A 19,052-nucleotide genomic window follows, 5' to 3' on the forward strand; every position below is an offset into this window, starting at 1 on the left:
TTTAACTCCAGTTGTTGATCCCCAGCCGACATTGGGGCACTTATTTTTTTGTTTACCTACCGATCCTGCGAGCAGATCCGTTTTTCGCTTAAAGCATTTTGGCCGTAGCCTTTCATTGGTATTTGTGTGTTATTTTTGATATATTCTTTTTTTAAGGTTTTTGGGAGATAGATCTGTTCGAAAAAAACGGTAAAAAAAAATAATACGAGTTTTTCTCTGCATTCGCTTAGCTAACCAAATCTATATAATTAGGCTACCAGAACGGTGGAGATAAGGTGAGAATAAGGTGAGATTTGGGGTTAAGTTGCGATTAAGGAGGTATTAGATAGATTAGGGTAAAAGTACGGTAAGGGAAGGGTGAAGGTGAGAAAGATAAGGTTCGTTTGGACTTTAGTGAGGATAAGGTGAGAAAAAGTGAAGTTAAAGTAAGTAGTATAGTAGGGAAAATTTTTTTTCAGGTGAGACTAAAGTTAGGTGGGCTAAGAAGAGGGAAAACTGGTATTATGGTGGGTGAAGACCAGGAAATAGTGAAAAAAGCATTAAGGTGCTAAAAAAGTGTGCCAAGGGTTAGAATAAAATAGGTGGGGTTAAGGTTAGGTAATATTAGGGTTAATGCGGTGTTAAGGTAAGGAATGTTATGGTTAGAAGGATTAGAATATTAGTGCGTTCTAGGTGGGTTTACTGTTTAGCTAAGGTTACGCGGGATTTTACTCTGATATTAATTTGAATTTGAATATATGTATAAAAAAATCAGCAATAAATGCGTTGCTAATAGTAGCGGACAACGTCGCTTCGGGTATTGCTAGTTTTATATATATGTAGAGTTGGTATTATAATAGGTTTGTTTATTAGGATTAATGTAATCTTGAGTTACCTTTGCCTAAGCCGGTCGTGTTTTTCTGTTGCTCCAGAATCTTTTGTTTATTTGAGTGATAAAATTTTAAATTTAATCGCTAAATTAGCCTACTAGTTCTGTGGTTCATAAACTCCTCCTGTTCAAATCAAATCCGAGCTCGGACAGTTAATATAAAAGTGTTTAATTTATAAACAAACCAGAAAATTAACTTCAGCCAGCAAACAATAACAAAGCGTCTGCTTTGTCACAGCAAGTATTGTGTTGTTGTTTTTATTCTCCCGCTCTCCTGCTGTACGCCTCTCGGAGCTGCCGGTCCGTTACCACTCTAACGGCACTTTTCCCGCTCTCCGCTTTGTGCGTGTCGCCTAAATTCACCGATCAGTGCATGCCCTCCTGCTAACTTACGCTCTTAAATCCGAACGTTGTAGCTTGCTGCTCTTGATTCCGCTGCTCTCCACGCGTTGCCTTAATCTTTCGCCGCTCTTACTTTGCTCTGCATAGTGACCTGAGTGCATTCAAAAATGAGTCTATCCTGCTCAGCCAAAAAATGCGAGTTCAACGGCGTTATTGCTGGCGAAACTTATTTGTTGTGCTGGCTATGCGAGAATACTGCGCATTGCAAGTGCGCCGGTGTCGGCGTACATGGTCGTATTGGGGATCTTATTTCCAAAAGAATTGGATTTCTTTGGACTTGCTCCGCGTGCCGTGAGATTACGGACGAGATGCGTTCCTTTATGCGGCAAACTCGAACTGGCTTCAGGGAGATCAAGAAGCTGTTTAGCCACCTTCACGAGAAGCTGATAGCCGTTGAGTCCCAGTTTAATGGGCTAAAAATAATTAAGGAAACTCCAACAAAGCTTTCTTCTCCTCCAACTGGCCAATTAATGAACCACCTTACTCCTACTATTCCACCTTCATCCATGAGGGATCCTGGCTCCTCCAATAGCTCACTAATGTACGCTTCATTAGTTTCTGCCAACGCCAGTGAAAACGATAAACACTACGTATCCTCGAATAACCTTGTGCCTCCACTGCCGGGTCCTTTATTATTGTGCCCTACCATTGAATCAGCCATGTCTCCTACTAGATTGGCAATTCTTGCTCCAGTGCTTAATTTTGTAACTCCTAACTCCGTCGGTATCCTCCGTTAAAACGGCACTGCCAGTATCCTCTGGTCAAGTAACGTCGGTTGTACATAATGTACATAATGGTCCTGGTTCCTCCAAAAGAAATCGCAGGCCCCTCCTGGCTGCGGTTAATAATGGTCATCCAGCAGGCGCAAACCGTATACGCCTCGAAGCTGTAGCGCCACAAGCAATCATGCCAAAGAAGGCCATTTTTGTGTCGCGTCTAAGGCCTGATACTACCATCGATGAAATTAAAGGTCACCTAAGCGATGAGCTCCAAGCCTCTCCTGAAAACTTTGTTGTAACAAAATTTAATTTTGCTTACAAAAGAAAAGTTTCTTCATTTAAAATAATTCTGCCTGATACGCATTTTTCCCGTGCTTTAAATCCGTCAGTTCCAAAAAACTAGATTTTGTATTACATTATCAAAATGTCCGTGGCCTTCTCAGTAAGCTGTCCAGATTGCATACTGACAGTGCTGCTTTTGATCCCAGCGTTATTGCTTATACTGAGACTTGGCTTAATCCCACGGTATCTGATAATGAAATACTTACCAATAATTTTTTCCTCTATAGACGTGACCGTCCCTCTAAACGCAGTAAAGTCTGAAATATCATCCCAAGTTGTATCCATTCCCAATGTTGGTGATATTGAATTCATGTCAGTCAAAATATGTCTTCCTAACTGCAACATATTTGTAACCTGCTCCTATATTCCTCCATGCTCTGAGGCTTCGATCTATATGCAACACCTCTCCGCTATCCAGAATATCTCATCATATGCCTCTGACTCAGACCATATTATAATATTGGGTGACTTTAATATTCCGTACCTATCCTGGTCTCCTTGTGTCGATCTAATTGCCCTCGTTCCTGGTGATCAAAACGATTTTGTCGACGGTCTTATTGACTTATCTCTAGGTCAAGTTAACTCAATTTCTAATGCGAATGGAAGATTTTTAGATCTTATTTTTGTGTCTGACCTTTGTGATGCCATTGTCACACGTACCTCTCCATTGACCACTCCTGAGGACTCTCATCATCCTACACTCCAACTATCCATTAGTGGCATTTTTCGGGTACCCAATTCCTTTGAGGCCCCATTGCGGACTCGTTGTTTTCGGCATGTAAATTATTTGCAAATGTCGAGATCCCTATCTTCAGTGGATTGGTCTTGTCTTGATAGTCTTCATCTTGATGAGGCCATTTCAACTTTTTATAATGTCCTTTATTCCATATTTGATGAATTAGTCCCTTCCACAGTTGTTAATAACTCTAACAGCCCTCCGTGGTCTTCCAAACACTTGGCTCACTTAAAAAATATAAAAACTAAACTTTTTAAGAAGTTCGCCAAAACAGGACTTCAGTCTGATTTTTCCAAATACAGCGTTGCTAAACCCAATTACTTCCTGCATAATTCTGAATGTTATAGCAGCTACCTTCTACGCTGTAAAAACGAATTTCGCAGCAATCCTAAATTATTTTATTCCTTCGTCAACTCAAAGCGCAAAGCTAACAAATAGCCAACCCATATAATGGACAAGGATTTTTTGTTTTGATTTTAAAAAATTTTGGATTGCTTTTCAAGGGGAGACAGGGAAAAACTTTCAGTCGTCACATTAGCATGTGAGAAAAGCAATGACAAATACACATCGATAAATTGGCATGTACATAAGAATGTAATAATTAAATTAGGATAAAATAATGGATCACCTAATGGATGCAATACTAAATCCAATATTTTGAAAAAATTAAAAAAAAAATTGTTTTTAAATTGTGTTGAAGACGAGGGGCGCACGAAGCAAATTGTTGGGAAATTTCGTCTCCAAAATTACACCCACTGTTTTCACCCAAAAGAGTTGGAGCTTTAGGTGTTTTTTTATATTTTTCTTATTTCCGGAAATATTTAACTCCAGTTGTTGATCCCCAGCCGACATTGGGGCACTTATTTTTTTGTTTACCTACCGATCCTGCGAGCAGATCCGTTTTTCGCTTAAAGCATTTTGGCCGTAGCCTTTCATTGGTATTTGTGTGTTATTTTTGATATATTCTTTTTTTAAGGTTTTTGGGAGATAGATCTGTTCGAAAAAAACGGTAAAAAAAAATAATACGAGTTTTTCTCTGCATTCGCTTAGCTAACCAAATCTATATAATTAGGCTACCAGAACGGTGGAGATAAGGTGAGAATAAGGTGAGATTTGGGGTTAAGTTGCGATTAAGGAGGTATTAGATAGATTAGGGTAAAAGTACGGTAAGGGAAGGGTGAAGGTGAGAAAGATAAGGTTCGTTTTGACTTTAGTGAGGATAAGGTGAGAAAAAGTGAAGTTAAAGTAAGTAGTATAATAGGGAAAATTTTTTTTCAGGTGAGACTAAAGTTAGGTGGGCTAAGAAGAGGGAAAACTGGTATTATGGTGGGTGAAGACCACCAATAGTGAAAAAAGCATTAAGGTGCTAAAAAAGTGTGCCAAGGGTTAGAATAAAATAGGTGTGGTTAAGGTTAGGTAATATTAGGGTTAATGCGGTGTTAAGGTAAGGTATGTTATGGTTAGAAGGATTAGAATATTAGTGCGTTCTACGTGGGAATACTGTTTAGCTAAGGTTACGCGGGATTTTACTCTGATATTAATTTGAATTTGAATATATGTATAAAAAAATCAGCAATAAATGCGTTGCTAATAGTAGCGGACAACGTCGCTTCGGGTATTGCTAGTTTTATATATATGTAGAGTTGGTATTAAAATAGGTTTGTTTATTAGGATTAATGTAATCTTGAGTTACCTTTGCCTAAGCCGGTCGTGTTTTTCTGTTGCTCCAGAATCTTTTGTTTATTTGAGTGATACAATTTAAAATTTAATCGCTAAATTAGCCTACAAGTTCTGTGGTTCATAAACTCCTCCTGTTCAAATCAAATCCGAGCTCGGACAGTTAATATAAAAGTGTTTAATTTATAAACAAACCAGAAAATTAACTTCAGCCAGCAAACAATAACAAAGCGTCTGCTTTGTCACAGCAAGTATTGTGTTGTTGTTTTTATTCTCCCGCTCTCCTGCTGTACGCCTCTCGGAGCTGCCGGTCCGTTACCACTCTAACGGCACTTTTCCCGCTCTCCGCTTTGTGCGTGTCGCCTAAATTCACCGATCAGTGCATGCCCTCCTGCTAACTAACGCTCTTAAATCCGAACGTTGTAGCTTGCTGCTCCTGATTCCGCTGCTCTCCACGCGTTGCCTCAATCTTTCGCCGCTCTTACTTTGCTCTGCATAGTGACCTGAGTGCATTCAAAAATGAGTCTATCCTGCTCAGCCAAAAAATGCGAGTTCAACGGCGTTATTGCTGGCGAAACTTATTTGTTGTGCTGGCTATGCGAGAATACTGCGCATTGCAAGTGCGCCGGTGTCGGCGTACATGGTCGTATTGGGGATCTTATTTCCAAAAGAATTGGATTTCTTTGGACTTGCTCCGCGTGCCGTGAGATTACGGACGAGATGCGTTCCTTCATGCGGCAAACTCGAACTGGCTTCAGGGAGATCAAGAAGCTGTTTAGCCACCTTCACGAGAAGCTGATAGCCGTTGAGTCCCAGTTTAATGGGCTAAAAATAATTAAGGAAACTCCAACAAAGCTTTCATCTCCTCCAACTGGCCAATTAATGAACCACCTTACTCCTACTATTCCACCTTCATCCATGAGGGATCCTGGCTCCTCCAATAGCTCACTAATGTACGCTTCATTAGTTTCTGCCAACGCCAGTGAAAACGATAAAAACTACGTATCCTCGAACAACCTTGTGCCTCCACTGCCGGGTCCTTTATTATTGTGCCCTACCATTGAATCAGCCATGTCTCCTACTAGATTGGCAATTCCTGCTCCAGTGCTTAATTTTGTAACTCCTAAGTCTATCTGTGCAGACCTGGCCCCTGGCTCTCATCCTGAGCCTGATCCTGGTGCCTTACAATTCAACCTTCCACAATCCGCCAACGCGGCACCGTCGGTATCCTCCGTTAAAACGGCACCGCCAGTATCCTCTGGTCAAGTAACGTCGGTTGTACATAATGTACATAATGGTTCTGGTTCCTCCAAAAGAAATCGCAGGCCCCTCCTGGCTGCGGTTAATAATGGTCATCCAGCAGGCGCAAACCGTATACGCCTCGAAGCTGTAGCGCCACAAGCAATCATGCCAAAGAAGGCCATTTTTGTGTCGCGTCTAAGGCCTGATACTACCATCGATGAAATTAAAGGTCACCTAAGCGATGAGCTCCAAGCCTCTCCTGAAAACTTTGTTGTAACAAAATTTAATTTTGCTTACAAAAGAAAAGTTTCTTCATTTAAAATAATTCTGCCTGATACGCATTTTTCCCGTGCTTTAAATCCGTCAGTTCCAAAAAACTAGATTTTGTATTACATTATCAAAATGTCCGTGGCCTTCTCAGTAAGCTGTCCAGATTGCATACTGACAGTGCTGCTTTTGATCCCAGCGTTATTGCTTATACTGAGACTTGGCTGATAATGAAATACTTACCAATAATTTTTTCCTCTATAGACGTGACCGTCCCTCTAAACGAGGTGGGGGTGTCCTAATCGCAGTAAAGTCTGAAATATCATCCCAAGTTGTATCCATTCCCAATGTTGGTGATATTGAATTCATGTCAGTCGAAATATGTCTTCCTAACTGCAACATATTTGTAACCTGCTCCTATATTCCTCCATGCTCTGAGGCTTCGATCTATATGCAACACCTCTCCGCTATCCAGAATATCTCATCATATGCCTCTGACTCAGACCATATTATAATATTGGGTGACTTTAATATTCCGTACCTATCCTGGTCTCCTTGTGTCGATCTAATTGCCCTCGTTCCTGGTGATCAAAACGATTTTGTCGACGGTCTTATTGACTTATCTCTTGGTCAAGTTAACTCAATTTCTAATGCGAATGGAAGATTTTTAGATCTTATTTTTGTGTCTGACCTTTGTGATGCCATTGTCACACGTACCTCTCCATTGACCACTCCTGAGGACTCTCATCATCCTACACTCCAACTATCCATTAGTGGCATTTTTCGGGTACCCAATTCCTTTGAGGCCCCATTGCGGACTCGTTGTTTTCGGCATGTAAATTATTTGCAAATGTCGAGATCCCTATCTTCAGTGGATTGGTCTTGTCTTGATAGTCTTCATCTTGATGAGGCCATTTCAACTTTTTATAATGTCCTTTATTCCATATTTGATGAATTAGTCCCTTCCACAATTGTTAATAACTCTAACAGCCCTCCGTGGTCTTCCAAACACTTGGCTCACTTAAAAAATATAAAAACTAAACTTTTTAAGAAGTTCGCCAAAACAGGACTTCAGTCTGATTTTTCCAAATACAGCGTTGCTAAATCCAATTACTTCCTGCATAATTCTGAATGTTATAACAGCTACCTTCTACGCTGTAAAAACGAATTTCGCAGCAATTCTAAATTATTTTATTCCTTCGTCAACTCAAAGCGCAAAGCTAACAAATTTCCTCCATCACTACAGCTAAATAATGTATCTGCATCGAATGATCAAGATATTGGCAACCTGTTTGCGGACTTTTTCCAATCCACCTATTGCTAAAATAATACCGGAATCAATTGTAGCTACTCCTACCAGCTACCCCACACTGACGCCATTTTCAACCCTCTAATTGATGAAGCAGAAGTTCTACGTAGCCTATCCACGATTAAATTATCATTCTCTGCGGGTCCTGATATGGTTCCAAGCTGTGTCCTCAAACATTGCGCCATACCACTTGCAGTTCCATTAACTATGATTTTTCATAAGTCGATTGCTACTGGCACATTTCCATCTATGTGGAAAGAATCCTTTCTTATTCCGCTACATAAAAAAGGTAGTAAATCTGATATCAGCAACTATCGCGGCATAGCCAAACTTAGTGCTATTCCTAAGCTCTTTGAAAAACTTATTTGCGATCAACTGCAGCACCAGTGTCGCTCCTTAATATCCTCTAAGCAGCATGGTTTCACAAAGTGCCGGTCTACAACAACTAACCTGCTTGAGTTTACGACCTTGATTAGTCAAGGCTTTCAATCCACAATGCAAACTGATGTTATCTTTACTGACTTTAGTAAAGCCTTTGATTCGGTCAACCACGAAATACTGCTCCACAAGCTCCTCCTCCTCGGATTTCCTCCAACTCTACTGACATGGCTTCGTTCTTATTTAACAAATCGTACCCAAAAGGTCTAGTACAACAGCATTTATTCAAAAGCTGTTTCCGTATATTCGGGTGTACCACAAGGCAGTCACCTCGGTGCTTTACTATTTGGCTTATTTATCAACGATCTTCCTCAAGTAATTAAGTTCTCCAAAGTACTTATGTTTGCGGATGATGTCAAGTTGTGTATGCATCTGACCTCACCTAGTTCCTACATGCAGCTCCAGCTCGACTTAAATAACCTTCAATCCTGGTGCCTAGTCAACAAGCTACTGCTCAATCCTGATAAATGTAAATCCATGTCATTTTATCGATCCAATCCATATCTTTGTACATACTCAATAGATCACTCTGCACTTGAACGCATTGATACTGTTCTTGATCTTGGTGTCCTATTTGACCACAAGATTTGTTTTAATCGCCACGTCAGTACCATCTCCAATAAAGCTAAATGCTTATTAGCTTTCATAAAACGCTGGTCTAAGGAATTTGATGACCCTTTCACCACTAAGCTCCTTTACGTCTGTCTAATTCGTCCTACACTTGAGTACTGCTCCAGTGTTTGGTCTCCACAATATGAGCACTATCAAAATATGATAGAATCCGTCCAAAAGCAATTTCTCCTTTTTGCACTACGAGGCTTAAACTGGGAGGAGGGACGCCGTTTGCCATCTTATAGAGACAGGTTGCGCCTCTTGGATCTACCTACCTTAAAGGATCGTCGGACCTGTTATGGTGTGATATTACTTCACAAACTCATCACTGGCGCCGTCGACTCAGTTGATCTGTTAGCCACCCTCAATTGGAACGTTCCTTGCAGAGCTACTCGCAGATTCCGTCCATTAGCACTTCCTGTGTGCAGGTCAAACTACTCCCGTTTCGACCCCTTCCGAATCCTATGTGATAACTATAATGAACTTTATCACCTCATATCCTATGAGTGCTCTGCCAAGGCTAATTCGCTAAAAGTCATTGCGTTCCTTTCTACATCGACTTAATTAGTTCTCCTACGGTACAATTTAAATTATTGTTTTTTTTACAGTTATGACGTTTTTATTTTTATGCTATGTATATAATTTTAAGTCTTTTGAGCAGTACATTGCTTTAAATAAACAAATAAACAAATAATGAAAGTTTGGTGTTTACAATGTTCAAATAAGTAACCGCTTCCGACGACTTCTGACTCTGACTGGCCTCCTTATCCTTTCTCCGCTCATTCTCTCGCTGCCTTCTTGGATCGCAAAATGTCATTCACAACGAGCCATATGTGTACTCGCTGCACAGCTCTGCCTCACCACCTTACATATATTTGTATATTTATGTGCATATATGTATTTACACCATGTGCGAGCGAGTTATAGTATGAAGTGGTTAAAGGGGGGCTTCTTGGTCATCCAATATTTAAATGCGAATTGAATTAACACTAGCTGTGTTCTCTTTGGTAGTTCCAAACGGAATGATTTTATTGTGGCTTGAGATTTAAATCAAACCTCTGCCAAAGAATTTTATGTGTTTACAATTATGTATGTGTATGTGATTAAATGCTAACAAAGTATTTTCTGGAGCTCTGCTGAGTGGGTGTCGTTTAGCAACATCCTGCCTTGTGCTGATGTTGCATTTCTTATGTCGATCTTATGTGGGACAACGAACGGCTAGCTGCCGGTCACTGTTGACTTGGAAGAGGGTAACACGGGGAGGTTTAGGCGGTGGCATAGTCGATGGTACCGGTACGGTAACTCCTCCCCCCCTGGAATGGAGCGATGGCCACATCTGTGGTATATCCAGAGCGACATTGTGCAGAAAAGCATTGGGGGTGAAGATTGTTCTTGTTTTTCTAATTCTCCATATTGCCAGTACCGTTATCGCTAGAAACACCAGCATACCATATATTACGGAAAAATGTGTTTCCTGTACCTTTCCCATGTACACTACTTTTTTGAGGTTTCTCATATCTTCAAGATGTAGGACTTCTAGGTTTAACTCCTGTTTGGTGTTATTTATAAGTATCTGCTTACTTATTGTAGTGGTAAGTACTATATGGTCCTCTTTATGTTCCGTCACTTGGCCATCATATTTTATGCCATTTATTTCGATCGAACAGTTTGCATATTTGATTGCTAACGCCCCCGATACTGTAATATCTTCTCCACACGTGTTGTTTACAGGTAAGTTCAAGGCATTGAAAATGACTATGTGTCCATCCTCAGGTGCCAAAACCATTTCTTTTCCTTCTAGATTTACTGAATCGCATATTGGTGGTTTGTTCGTTAAAATCTTCCTCAAGCACTCCTTTCCTTTTGTCTCAACACCCAACTCTTCGCTCTCACAAATAAAAGTTTCATGAACTTTTGAACATTGGTTGTTAAAGAAACTTATTTTATACTTATTAATTGCTACATAATTTGGTATTATTAATAAATGTGTTCCATTAATTGGAATTGGTATAACATGATAAAGCTGATAGACATTTGGCTCAAAAATTGGAGCTCTTACCCTAAATATTATGTCTGTCTCATTTATTTGTGTCTGTATATTTATTAGTTCATATACTTGTTCATTTGAAACAATTTTGAGCCCTTGACTCTCGACAAACTGTATAATCCTATCTAATTCTGTCTCTGCTAAAATGAATTTAGGCACAATGCGAAGTATCGCTAACAATATGCTTTCCGCAATATTGTTCAAGTGTACTGTTAACAAATCAATACTGTAACTAATCCTATTCAAATGCTGGAGCATATGTATTTCATTGTGCTCTTGTGTTAGTTCCCTAAATACGTTATTCTTATAATTCTTTATAAACAAATTTATATCTTCCTGCTCCTTGTTTATATGCTTAGTAATTTTCGTAAACCTACTCATGGTTTCCTGATAAAAGGTTCTTTGCTCGTCCGCTTCTTTTGTAAGAAACCTTGTTTCATTTCTTAATTCTTTTATTCTATTTCCTATTTTCTCCTCATCATATGCATCCATATTTCCCGAAACTATTTTTATCATGCTTCCTAATCCATTAAAAATTCCTCTTTTGACCCTATTTCTTGGTTTAAGTACTTCTAGCTTCTCCTTCACCTGATACAATTTTTACTTAACCACCTGGACTGCCTCACCTGAGAATCTAACCTTCTCTATGTCTAACAACGCGTTCTCAATCTGTGCAATATTACCTTCATAGTCCTTAAAGTTTATTATATGGTCGAACATCTTCGCTCCGACCATTACTCTTGCCTTTCCCAGTTCCATTTTTACGATCGCCTCTTCTCGTTTTAGTGTTTGCACATCCATTGTCTGTCCATGGACCAATATGCACCTGTTACCGTGATTGATTAGTTTTTATTTTGTTTAATTCTTTTTTTAATTTTTGATTTATGTATCTTCTGTTTCCTTTTTGTAACGAATGTAACGCCATTATCCTCATCTACTGTGTGTTCCGTAAACCTAGGTGTTAACTTATTTCTCCTATTCTCCTTCCTATAAACTACATCCTCTTTTTCCAACTCCATGGGTTCTTCTCTTCCTTCATTTAGTTTTCGCGTCCTTTCCTGTTTTTGTCTTTCCAACCTGTTCTTAACTTCCTTATACATTTCCTCCTGATACGCATTTAACTTCCTTAAGTACTCATGCTCCGTATCGAAATTAATTTCCCGTTCAAAAACGTGTGTTCTCCCCGAGAATAATTCGAACGGCTTCAACTTCGTACTGGAGTGTATTGAGTTATTATAGGTTAGGAAAACTTCATATAAAACTTCCTCATGCTCATTTTCTAGTTTTAAGTCCTTCCTTGTTTTCATAATTATTCTATAAATTTCTGTCAGTGTTGAATGAAGCCTTTCAACCGGTGAATTGCTGGACGATTGTTGAAACGACGTCACATGCAATTCAATTCCGTACTGCCTACAGAAATCCTTGAATAGTGCCGAGGCATACTCTGCGCCTTGGTCACATATGATCTTTTTAGGAACGCCGTACTGACTTATGAACTTCTTTATTGATTTAACAATATTTAAACTGTCCCTTGCCGGTATAGTGTATCCCACAGCAAACCTTGAAAACTTGTCTATTATTGTTATTACGTAGTTTTTGTTGATTGTATATAAGTCCGTATGAACGATATCAAGTGGCTTACACGGGGTTTCCGTATTTTGAAATACCACCCTTTGCGGTTGCCGATCATATTTCAATGTCTGGCAAGTTTCACATGCATTAATGACCTGTGTTACTCGGTTTTTCATAAATGGAAAATAAATGTCACGTCTCATTTTCCAAAACGTTTCATCTATTCCCCTATGATTCCCTGAAGGGTGATACCTTTCTATTTCTTCTCTTTGTTCACTAATGTCTGTTATTTCCCGCATGAAGGTAAGACATCGTACTGCTTTATACAGTTTGCTCCTGCAAAAATAACTCTGAAACGCTTCTTCTACCTTTTTAAAAATTTCATCTGACGTGTATATCGCACACAACCTGTATGGTTTAAGCACCTCCCTAAGAATTTTAGCAATTTCCTCTTTTGTGAATTCTTTTTCTGTTATCGTCCTTCTTGTCTTATTCCTAAAAGGTGTCACCACTGTTCTGCCTGGTGTCGACCCAACCTCAAATATTAACTGGATATTAAAGTCATTCAGTGGCTTCTCTGCCACATGAATGCAACTTAATTCCAGTTCACTTGTATGGGCCGCACAAGTAGCCTGAGTTGACTCTAGCTCGCTGTTGTGAACTTGTAGTTCAATTCTGCTCAAGGCGTCTGCCACGACGTTTTGTGACCCCTTTTTGTAAGTCACCTCGTAGTCATATTCCAATAGTTGCAGCTTCCACCTCACCAACTTGGAATTTGGTTCTTTAAATCCCATGAGCCAAGTTAGTGGGCGATGATCTGTGACTATTGTGAATTTATGACCGGACAAGTACGGTCTGAAGTGTTTTATGCCCCAAACTATGGCAAGCATTTCTTTTTCTACTGTGGAATAATTTACTTCAGCCTCATTTAACGTTCTGCTTGCAAATGCGATTGGTCGATCACTTCCCATTGCTCCTTGTGATAACACTGCACCAATAACAAAATTGCTAGCATCTGTGGTCAAGATAAAGGGTTTTGTAAAATCTGGATATCTCAACAATGGATCATTGCATAACAACGTCTTGCAATATTCAAAAGTTTTTGTATACTCCTCATCTATGATTATTTGTTGTTTTCCTTTTAGTCTCTTAGTTAATGGTTTCGTTATTCTTGCAAAATCTTTTATGAACTTCCTGTAATAGCCAATAAGTCCAAGAAATGATTTTATTTCCTTTGGTGTTTTGGGCAAAGGAAAAAGCTTTATGGCTTCAATCTTCTTTGGGTTTGGTCTGACTCCTTCCTGTGTCACTACATGCCCTAAATACTCTATCTCCTTCTTTAAAAATTCAGATTTGTCTGTTTGAAGTTTAAAATTTGCTCCACTTAGGGCCGGTTTCTCGAGTCCCTGTCAAAGTCCCTGATAGCTATCTGTTCGAAAAACTTAAAGACCAGATAAACTGTTCGTAAAAGCAAATCGGCTTTCTCGACTGCTTTAATTTATCTGAACAAGAAACAATTACAGAGTGCTGTTAACGCACATAATTGTGCTGTGAAGCGCAAAAAATGGCGTGCTTCGATTATTTCATCAGCTGTTTGGGTATATTTCAAGGGAAAAGTCAGCTGTGATTTCCTTTCTTCTTCTTAGTTGGCTTTGGGAAATCAGCTGTCATTCTATCGAGTCGAAAACGCTTAACAGGGACTCCGAGTCCCTGTCAAAGTTAGCTCTCACATTGTTGCTCGAGAAAGCCAAAATGCCTTAGCAGGGACTTTATCTGTTCGAGAAATGTTAGCCGGCACTCGAGAAACCAGCCCTTATCCTTTTAAAAACTGTCCTCAAATCTTGCATGTGACTTTGTAGGGACGGGGAATACACAATCATGTCATCCATGTAGACCAGACAAATCTTGCCTACCAACTCTCCCATCAGGTTATTCATCACTCGTTGAAACGTCGCTGGAGCATTTGTCAATCCAAATGGCATCCTTACATATTCAAAATGCCCGTTATCTGTTGTAAATGCTGTTTTTGGAATGTCTTGTTTTTCCATCTCAATCTGATGGTATCCGCCCGCTAGCTAAATCTAATACCGAGAAATACATGGCTTTTCCCAGTTTATCGAGTACTTCGCCAAATACTGGCATCGGATACCTATCCTTCACTGTCTTCTCATTCAACTTCCTAAAATCTACCACCAATCTCCACTTTTGTTTTCCTGACAGGTCCATCTTCTTTGGTACTAGCCAAACTGGTGCACTCCAAGGTGAGTGACTGTGTCTAATAACTTCCTGTTCTAACAATTCCTGTATCTGATTCTTTATTTCTTCTCTTTGTTTAAATCCATATCTATATGGCTTTTTATAGATAGGAATATCGTCCGTTGTTGGAATTGAGTGAGTTACCGCATTGGTAAATGTCAGTTGATTTCCCTTTGTGTGAAAAATACTTGGAAATTCCGAATACAGTTTTTTAAGGCTTGCCGCCTCTTCTGTATTTAGATGGGACATATCCAATTTTGCATGTCCTGCATCACCCCCAGCTAATTCCATTGTGTTCATCTCCCTGCATACATACTCCTGTTTAAATGGTCCTAGCATTTCGATTTCTACATAATCTTTGGGATCATATGCAGTGACAACCAACGGCTTTTCCAGGTATAATTTCTTTTCTTTTCCTGTGAAATTGACAACTTCTAGGTCGGCCTGTCCCTTCTTTGCATAATAAATTCCACCAGTTATTTCTAACCCTTCTTCCACTAGTGTCGTTTGTATCAAAAATGACCCATTGTTTACTGAAACTGGTAAGGTGACAATTGTTTTAGTCGCCTCCTCCAGAATATGTATGTCAGTGGTCCTATTGGGCTTCAAATGAACTTTAGCTGTCCCTGTCTTGGTTCTTAATACGAGATTTTCTAAATCTAAACTTGCACCTAACTTAATTAATATGTCCATTCCCAATAATCCATCAAACCAGGAATGAAAATGAAATAAAAAGAAATCAAACAATTCCCCTTTTGCAATTTCCTGCAGCTCAACATCCTTTATATAACTGTTTATTTTATGACTCCCTATTGGAGTTTTAACTACAAAGTTTTCTTTCAATTTTTGCTCTTGATCTTTACTAACCATTGCAGGATTTAAATACGAGTTTGTAGCTCCCGAATCTATTAATAATTTTAGTTCTTTTTCGTTATTTACTTTAACTATTACGTATGGTAATGTCGCCTGTTGGGTATCCTTCCTTATATACCCTGTCTGTTTTTTGAGGCATTCTGGCAAAAATTTCCTTCGTCCTCAATGTTATTCAACTCCTGCTCCTCCTCTCTTTCTACTGTATTTAATTGCCCTGACTGCCATCGTTTGGCACTTTTAGGCTCAGTTGTTGAGCATTCTGCAATTTCTTGTTTTGGCATTATTGCTTTTTTATTATACCCTGAAGAGTTAGAGGTCGACTGATTGTCATATCCTCTATTCCTATTTCCTTCCTTATTCCACCTGGGGTTCCTATTGTATCCTCCTTGTTGCCTATATCCTTCATTATCTCTGTTAAAGTTGTTATTGTATCCTCTGTTTCTATTATATCAAAAGTTCTGCCTGTTATAACCTCCTGCCATACTAAAATTATTGTTCCTGGGTACCTCTTTAGACCGGTAATAAATGTCTCTCTCCTTAACCGCTATCTCGTATGCTTCCAAGAGCGTCTTCGGAACTCTTCCCCTAACGGCACTACCTAAATTGCCTTTAAGACCCGTTACGAACGCCTCCAGACACGTTTCCTCATATAACTTTTTCTTCGCCTGAATTGCGATGGGGTTCGTATCTGTCCTGTCTATAACATTACACAATGCCTTATGTACATCAGATATCTCTGAGTAAAATACTTCTACTGTTAATTTTTTATTTTCCAAATGGTTTAACTCCCTCTGTAAATCAGGTTCTGACCTCTTGTCTGCAAAATGGGCTATCAAAATTCTTTTAATTTCATCCCAATTTAATCCACAATTTAATTTTACCAAAATGTCATCGGCCTTTCCTTGGATTTTATTCCTTATTTGCCTAAGGATCATTAATCCCATAGGTGTTTGATCCATTCCTCTAATCATTAAAAGAATCTCTTCCGCGTTTAAGATAAACTCGTTTATCCTTTCTTTTTCCCCCATAAAAACATGCATCGACCGGATCACGTCGGAAATTTTCACAGTACCTAACATCTCAAATGTTGCCTGTTGCATTCCTAAATTGTCCTGATGCGCCATTGTATTAGCTTCCCTGTTCTGCACTGCTCCAGAAGTTGAGGGCTCAAAATTTAACTGTTCAACTATCGTTGGCAAACTGGTAGCCTTTTTTATAACTTTACTTCTAGTCAGGGGTCTAAGTGACTCTTTGACTTTGCTAATTTTGACATTTACAATTCTCTTTTGTTTACTCCTTTAACTATTATTTTTTTTTGTTTATGCTTATTCTATGGTATATGTGTATGTTGATATATCTGTATATATTGTATTATGTATTTTCTTAGCTTTTTCCTGATGCGTCTTTAATAATTCCTTTTCCTTAGAAGTGAGGTGTGTGTCGGTGTCTTTTATCTGTAAAATTTTGTTATTATCATTTGTTCAATTGTTTTATTAACTAAAAAATTTTTTGTACTGTGTTGGAAGTGTTGTGTATGTGTTTCTTAATTTTCTTTTCACCCTCCATACCCTTGCACGATGCAGTGGTATCGGGTTCCCTTGTATTTTTGTAACATATATATATTCTATTATTATTGCATAACCGTCACCCTTGCGCGATGCAGTGGTTTCCGATATGGCAAAATTTCTTCTTGTATGTGTTATAATTTATTCCTTCTTTTATTTAACTTTGAGATTCACCATATACCCTTGCGCGATGCAGTGGTCTTTGGGATTTCCCTGTCTGTTTACTATATTTTTTTCTATTTTACGTTTTCCATCGGTTACCCTTGCGCGATGCAGTTGTACTAATGGCAGCAACTAATAAACAATTTTTTCTTTCACACTTTCTCATTTTTTGCACTGTGCTGAAGCTAACTGGAATTCCTGCGCGATGCATTTATTCCAGCCACGAGCGGACAGTCACTTGCAATAGATATTTCTTTTATAATCTTTTCTTTTTTCATTTATTGACATGCAGAGTATTCAACCAGCGACCTGGGTTTCTTTTCCCAAGTTACATGTTTGATGTTCGCGTCCAACATCGAACCTTCGAACATCTTACTTGCAACTCAATCCGTCGAACTAAATGGTTCGATGACGTTGCAGGTCGCCAGTCGCGTCCAACATCGAACCTTCGAACATCTTACTTGCAACTCAATCCGTCGAACTAAATGGTTCGATGACGTTGCAGGTCGCCAGGTTGCGTCGCACAAGATTCACATTCCACATTATTTAATTTAATTTATTTTTGCCAATGTTCTTTGTTGTTGTTATTACATCTGTACACCTTTTCTTTTCTATTACCACACACCTCACTTCCATCACATCACTATTTTAACTTACTGTTGTATATAGATTACAAAAATAATTGATTTCCTCATTTCGGTCCTCTCAGTCCTCCGGGTATGTGTGTCCTTTTCTGCTTCCGGCTGATAGGTCCGGCTGCGCCAGTTATAGTATGAAGTGGTTAAAGGGGGCTTCTTGGTCATCCAATATTTAAATGCGAATTGAATTAACACTAGCTGTGTTCTCTTTGGTAGTTCCAAACGGAATAATTTTATTGTGGCTTGAGATTTAAATCAAATCAGTTATAGTATGAAGTGGTTAAAGGGGGCTTCTTGGTCATCCAATATTTAAATGCGAATTGAATTAACACTAGCTGTGTTCTCTTTGGTAGTTCCAAACGGAATAATTTTATTGTGGCTTGAGATTTAAATCAAACCTCTGCCAAATTTTATGTGTTTACAATTATGTATGTGTATGTGATTAAATGCTAACAAAGTATTTTCTGGAGCTCTGCTGAGTGGGTGTCGCTTAGCAACATCCTGCCTTGTGCTGATGTTGCATTTCTTATGTCGATCTTATGTGGGACAACGAACGGCTAGCTGCCGGTCACTGTCCACTTGGAAGAGGGTAACACGAGGAGGTTTAGGCGGTGGCATAGTCGATGGTACCGGTACGGTAACTAGCGCGCTCAGAGCGAAGATAAATCCATGTTTTAATACATAAACAAAAACAAAGGCTGGAAGTCTCTCCTTTACTGACTAAAATTGAAATACCATTCAACGTGATGCAGAGGCCAAGTTCGAGCTACTTTTTGTCTGCACATCTGCATTCGTTTCATACGACTATGTTAAAAGAACGCCCAAAATCGGTATAGAAAACCCATGGCGTCCAAGTACGTTTTATTTTTGATCAAAAAAAATTAAAATCAACAATAATCATTATTTTTGAAAAATGAAAAATTCTTTATGTTTGAGGAATATTATAAAAATTTTAAAAATCATGGTGAAAATGGATAGATTAACCAAAGAGGATTACTATGGTGTTTTTTTGCGTACGTCGATCCTAAGTGCTTGATTTTTTGGTTAAAAAAATAGATCAATAATCATTATTTACGTTCCCTGGTAATTTTTAATTGTAATATTGTATACTTGTAATTGTATTATTTAACCTATAATCTTTAAACTAACCTAAGACAGAAAAAAAAAATTATGAAATGATAAATGTGAGAGAATAGTACAAGTCAAGTTTTTTATTTGTTTTTTGTGAGAACTTTAAAGGCTTAAAAAATTGATTAACAAAAGTAAACAGTTAAGACCAAGAGTCTTTGTATTTCTCGGCAGTTTGCTACAAAGTGGGATATTTCTC

General features: G+C 38.8%; 1 protein-coding gene across 1 annotated transcript; it reads left to right on the forward strand.

Moving 5' to 3' along the window:
- The first annotated feature begins 1,377 nt into the window (after positions 1–1,377).
- LOC138913692 (uncharacterized) lies at positions 1,378–2,007 on the forward strand. The gene has a single exon (XM_070217937.1). The coding sequence runs from the start codon at positions 1,378–1,380 to the stop codon at positions 2,005–2,007; it is 630 nt and encodes a 209-aa protein (XP_070074038.1).
- Positions 2,008–19,052: the final 17,045 nt, after the last annotated feature.

This window comes from Drosophila takahashii, chromosome 3R (assembly GCF_030179915.1).
Source record: "Drosophila takahashii strain IR98-3 E-12201 chromosome 3R, DtakHiC1v2, whole genome shotgun sequence".
Lineage (NCBI taxonomy): Eukaryota > Metazoa > Arthropoda > Insecta > Diptera > Drosophilidae > Drosophila > Drosophila takahashii.

Excerpts from the sequence above, each read along its gene's own strand:
- LOC138913692 (XM_070217937.1), top strand. The coding sequence starts at position 1,378 with ATGAGTCTATCCTGCTCAGCCAAAAAATGCGAGTTCAACGGCGTTATT.